We start from the raw sequence: 6,132 nt of genomic DNA, 5'->3' as shown, positions 1-6,132 counted from the left end.
AATTCTTCCACTCTACTCTGAGCTTACTAGGCCTCAACTGGACTATTGTGTCCAGTTCTGGGCACCACATTTCAGGAAAGATGTGGACAAATGGGAGAAAGTCCAGAGAAGAGCAACAAAAAACGATTAAAGGCCTAGAAAACATGACCTATGAGGGAAGATTAAAAAAACTGGGTTTGTTTAGTCTGGAGAAAAGACTGAAAGGGGACATGATAACAGTCTTCAAGTACATAAAAGGTTGTTACAAGGAGGAGAGTGAAAAATTGTTCTTCTACAACCTCTGAGGATAGGACAAGAAGCAAAGGACTTAAATTGCAGAAAGGGAGGTTTAGGTTGGACATTAGGAAAAACTTCCTAATTGTCAGGGTGGTTAAGCACTGGAATAAATTGCCTAGGGAGGTTGTGGAATCTCCATCATTGGAGATTTTTAAGAGCAGGTTAGACAAACACCTGTCAGGGATGGTCTAGATAATACTTAGTCCTGCCATGAGTGCAGGGGACTGGACTAGAAGACTTCTCAAGGTCCCTTCCAGTCCTATGATTCTATGATAGAATAAACTTTCCTCACAATTAAGTCCCTCCAACTTATAAAAACTATGTTCGTCCCCACTTCTGCCTTCATTTATCATTATTTTTTTCTTTTTGATGCCTAGCACTGGGTGTTGTGTTCCAGGTGCCCCATGGAGTTAGATAGAATGGGACTCGTATCACCGCCACCTTTTTCTTATGTTTATTCCACCAAAAACAGCACTGGCTTTTTTGGAGACCAGGAGTATGTCTATACAGCAAAAGAAGAAAAAAAAATCCCACAGCAGCAAGCTTCAAAGATTCAGTCAACTGATTCGGGCTCATGAGTCTCAGGCTATGGGGCTAAAAATAGCAATGCAGACATTCCTGTTCAGGCTGGAGCCGGGCTCTGAGAACCTTTCACTTCACTGGGTTTTATAATTGGTCCTCCAGGCCATCCAGGAATGTCTACACTGCTCTTTTTAGCCAGTGGTACGAGCCCAAGTAGTTGACGTAGGCTCTGAGACTCGCAGCTAATGGGTGCTCTTTGGCAGTATAGACAAACACCGAATAACATTGTAAATACATGTGCATGGACTGTGCAATTTTACCAGAGAATAACAAGTGCATTGTATTTTTCTTGGCAGAGGAAAGGCGGTTTCTTATATCTGGGCATGTCATTTTCTAGCACAGGATAAGGAGCTCCTATCTTGGTGGTTTATGGAATAGGAAGTGTTTGGATGTGATACGTATTGGAAAAATAAAGAAAGCAAGCATTAAACATTTCATGAAAGACATTCCAAAGAGAGACAGGGAGTTAAACACCTTGAAGTCAAGGGGAGTTGAGTCCCTAACTCTCTTAGGCAACTTTGAAAACCCCAGTTGAAGTTGTTAAGGATGCGGACAGGTGAAGATGGATGGATAGGGGGCTGATGAATGGGAGGGGAAGGATAGAAAAGTTATCCTCGTTTGACAGATTCAGTAAATCAGTAAATTCTTCCTTGGGATTAAGGCTAAAATGTTCAAGGATGCCTAATGGATTTGCACATCCAGCTCCCACTCATTTAATGGGAAATGGGCATCAAGGTCCCTTAGGCAGCTTTAAAAAATCTCAGCCTAAGTGTCCAGGTGCTGAGCAGGGAACAGAATGAGCGATTATTCAATTCACAAGTCTGACAGAACAATTCCAGTTTTCATTTACAGTAAATCTTAAAGCACAAATTGATTAGGAGCTCCAATTCAACAGAAATTGCATCTACAAGAGCCAATTCTCATGCCAATTCTCTTTCATGGGTGTCATTGATGGCACAATCACAGGACAGTATTCCTTTCCAGATCTCAATGAACGGAGAATTATAAAGAAATGTGGTTCCACGTGTACTGTATATAAAAATTATGATTCTTTTTTCCCCATGTCCTCTGTATTGAATTATAAGCAGGCTTGGAGGAGTTAGAGATTTCCTGGTAAATATCCGAAAATATTAATTTTACCATACACACACAAACCAACAAAACATATTTCCATTGATAACAATCAAAAGGTAGAGCTAGGCAAAATAAGAAAAATGCTACTTGAGATCTTAGTAGAGTTTTAATTAAAAGCTAGTTAATTTGTATATTTTGACATGATGTTAACAATTTGTATTTTAATGGTTACAAACCTTCAATTTTTTGAATCTCAATGTAATTAAATAAGCATTGTCTGTCCCCCCATTGTATGATACCCTCCCAATAATTTCCCACAACCGTGAAAATTTAAATAGATAAAATGCAAGGGAAAAATGCTTAAAACTCATACATTTTTGCAACTGTGAAAATATAAATCGGTAATACTAATGTTTAAAAAGTAACATTGATATTGCCTGGTGAAGTTACAAAAATAAATATTGAAAACAGCCAGATAAATTCTCTGCTGATGTAAGCTGACACAGTTTTATAGAAGGTAAAAATTTACAGTAGCAGAGAATTTGACCCAACGGGTTTCTCTAGATGTAAATGAGGCTGAAGCATTTTGAAGAGCAAATAAGTTTGGGAAAATTGCAAGCTGCTCTAGGACATATCATGAACATTAAATACACAAAAAGTATCTGAATAAAAGTTTCATTGAGAATAATTTGTCGCTAGTACTTTCTTCTTGGATCTCTCTGACCTTAGAGAAGAAGGAAACCCTCCACATTAGTTCTAGGAACCAGATTTTTTTCTACAGAAGAATAAGCACATATATTGTCCTCTTTTCTTCTTTTCTACCCTCACCCTGGTTTTTACTGTTGAATTTCTCTCCACACAGCAGGAAATGGTCAACCAAAGCACTGTGACTGAGTTCCTTCTCCAGGGATTCTCTGATGTTCGGGAGTTGCAGATTTTACACTTCTTGGTGTTTCTAGTGATTTACCTGGCAGCCCTGGTGGGCAATCTTCTCATCATCACAGCCATAGCCATTGACCACCACCTTCACACCCCCATGTACTTCTTCCTGGGCAACTTGTCCTTCCTAGATGTCTGCTACATTTCTGTCACTGTCCCCAAGTCCATGGTGAACTCCTTAAACAACACTAGGCTGATCTCTTTCTTTGGCTGTGCTGCCCAACTCTATTTTGGCATCACCTTTGCCTTTGCAGAGGTGACCCTTCTCACTGCAATGGCATACGACCGCTACGTTGCAATCTGCCATCCTTTGCGTTACAGGGTCATCATGACCAGAGGGGCATGTGCACAGATGGCAGCTGGTTCCTGGATCAGCAGCTGTATCTATTCATTGTGCCACACTGCTAATACCTTCCTATTACCTTTCTGTGGGTCCAATGTTGTTGATCAGTTCTTCTGCGATATCCCACAGCTACTGAAACTCTCTTGTGTTGATACAAGGGCTAATGAAATTGTGGTTATTATATTAAGTGCTTTGGTGGGTTTATTCTTCTTCATTTCAATATTTGTGTCCTACATTCACATCTTTTCTGCTGTGCTAAGAATCCCTTCTGCACAGGGCAGGTATAAAGCCTTCTCCACTTGTCTGCCACACCTAGTTGTGTTTTCATTGTTTATCAGCACTGGCATATATACGTACCTAAGGCCGGGATCAGCATCTTCCCCATATCAGGGCATGTTGGCTGCTGTGTTGTATACTGTGGTTTCCCCAATAATAAATCCACTCATTTACAGCCTGAGAAACCAGGAGATAAAAGAAGCTCTGGGCAAAATTTTAAGCACAATGTTCTTCACCAAGAGCCTTTTTACCTCTTAATATAGGTTAATATTCTCTCCCCATTCCAGGGGTTCATATTCCTAAATGAACAGGAGGATTCCAGTTACCTGCAGAGATATTCATTAATGCACTAGAGGGTAGCACTAAGGTACTGTGATGATGGGTGCATTATGAAAACTCATGTAAGCAGAACACAGTTCCGGGAGGCTTCACTACAGGCCAAGTCAATTATGTGTTTCTAAGTGGTCTTTAAGCATTGTGCATGGGACAGATATGGTAAGTCCCTGCAACATCCTTGAAAAAACCTAATTGGATTAAGTTTAAAAGTCTTTGGAGTCCATTGTGCTAATTCAAAGTTTGTATATTATTTTGGGCTGTGTTTGTACATATCCTCATCAGGGAGGAGATGGGATGTGAACCATCTGAAGTGTTATGAACTTCAGAGGACTCTAGTGAACAATGGGCCAGACAATAATGGACTTTAGAGGCAAACTGTGTCAAGTGGTTTGCCTGGGGAATTTCTAGGAGGAAGTGAATGTAAATTCCTACCTCTCGTTATGAGCTAACTCAGCCTTTTTAAGCTATGCTCTAATTCTCTGGCCCTGGTGTAGAGTCTTAAAAAGCTGCACCAATTGAAAGGGGCTAATGCCAAGATGCTGAGGTGGAGTTTGACCCTCCAGGATTATGATATAGAAGTGGTCCATGTTAACGGGAGTGCCAAAATGTTATAGCCCATGCTTTGTCACGGGGGGGCAGAGGTTGAACTTTCACTGGATAAAGTGACCCGCTCAATTTGGTCTTGAAGGTGGGAGAGATGTGAAGAAATAGGAATATTCTTAATGTTTTTTTTCTGAATACTGTGTGTGTGCCTCGGTTTCCCATATGTATTACTCAAGTATCTAGGTGGTGGGATAAGGGTGTGTGATCATTGTAGGGACCCCTAGAGGGTAGGTGTGACTATCAACTGGCTGCCTGGGGACAGAGAATGGCCGACACCCTGCAGTCTCGGAACTGATGGCCAGGCCCCATCCTATACAAGAATCAGCCAGAGGCATTAGAGAGCAAAAAGGAGAGGTGCAGGCCAGGTAATCCCGTTTGCCCAGGAAAGAGACAAAGGATGGAGGGGCAACAGGTGGGACTGAGCCCAGGCAGCTGGAAGCTGATCAGTCTCCTGGCTTGGGACTCAGGGGGGGAGGGCCAGGGGTCTGGAGCTCTGGGTGCCCCCAAGATGGACTTTACTGAAAGTTCATGATTTCTGTGCTAACAATCTCTGTTCTACGCTGTGTTCCCTTCGACTAATAAAACCTTCTGTTTTATAATGCTGGCTGAGAGTCACTTCTGACTGCAAAGTTGGTGTGATGGGTCCTTTGGGGGCGTATAAGGCTTCTCCAGTTGTGACATCCAGGTGGACTTGCTGCAGGGAGTTCACAGGGTGAACAGGGGGCTGAACACTCCAAGGTCGGACCCAGGAAGCACCAAAGCCGACCAGGCTTCTTGCTCTGGTGAAAGAGTGCCCTGAGAGGCGACACGCTGCAGCAGAGTCCTAGCTGAACTTCATTCCGAGCTTTTTCAGAGCACCGAGACTGAGACACCATGGTATTGTCTGCTGATCACCTATTATGTGATGCTAAGATTAAAGACACAAGCTATCTAAAGGAAAGAATGAACTAGTCATGGTTGTTCTTGTTCTGAATCTGAGATAATTATGAACTTGTAATCAACGGGAAAAACCAGCTGTGGGTTTTGAAGGACTGTCACCTACCAGAACCTGAGATTGGAGTTGAGGTGATCTCTAGTAAGCTTTTTAGCATGTGTTTAAATTCTTTCATTGTTTTCCATATGTGTTCCCTGTAATGCTTTCACCTTAAGAATAAATGTGCTTGCTTAGAAGGACCCGTGTGGTAACTTATCATACAAGCTATTACACTATTCATTGCCTTAGAAGAGAAAGCAAAGTGCAGACATTGGCCTGTTTAAGCTTTCTGGGAATATGACAGTGGACAAATTTATTCCCTCAATGATCCTTTTGCCATGACCCTACAGAATTTCACATTTCAACTATTCAGAAAATAAACATTTTGCTAGCAGGCCACCATGCATCAGGTGTCCTGTTTAATTTTTCTCCCTAGTATTTATGGGGAATTGATTTCATGCACCCTTCTTACCTCAATACCTTTGAATGTAAACATGCAATCTGATCTGCCCACTCCAAGCTCCCATCCAGTTTTTAGGGTGTCTGTGTGGTGTCCCAGAGTCCCTCAAAGGGATGGCTATCCCATCAATGGATTGAACTTCTCCCCACCCTGGAAATATTACATGAAGCAATTCTTTGGCTCAAAGGCAGAAATAATGCTGAGATGCCTCCTTGTGAAGTAACTCTCAACCATGCACTGCTTTTATGGGCCATGTTCTCAAATTGCTTA

The 6,132-nt window shown here is 41.9% G+C and overlaps 1 protein-coding gene across 1 annotated transcript; it reads left to right on the top strand.

The window, feature by feature from the left end:
• The first annotated feature begins 2,800 nt into the window (after positions 1-2,800).
• LOC120379885 (olfactory receptor 14A16-like) lies at positions 2,801-3,748 on the top strand. The gene has a single exon (XM_039497399.1). It carries the CDS (start codon positions 2,801-2,803, stop codon positions 3,746-3,748), a length of 948 nt encoding a protein of 315 aa, XP_039353333.1.
• Positions 3,749-6,132: the final 2,384 nt, after the last annotated feature.

This window comes from Mauremys reevesii, linkage group 13, assembly GCF_016161935.1.
Source record: "Mauremys reevesii isolate NIE-2019 linkage group 13, ASM1616193v1, whole genome shotgun sequence".
Taxonomy (NCBI): Eukaryota; Metazoa; Chordata; order Testudines; family Geoemydidae; genus Mauremys; species Mauremys reevesii.
Note: the sequence above shows the minus strand (reverse complement) of the source record. Positions and strands in the feature narration are given on the sequence as shown.

Excerpts from the sequence above, each read along its gene's own strand:
- LOC120379885 (XM_039497399.1), top strand. The coding sequence starts at position 2,801 with ATGGTCAACCAAAGCACTGTGACTGAGTTCCTTCTCCAGGGATTCTCT.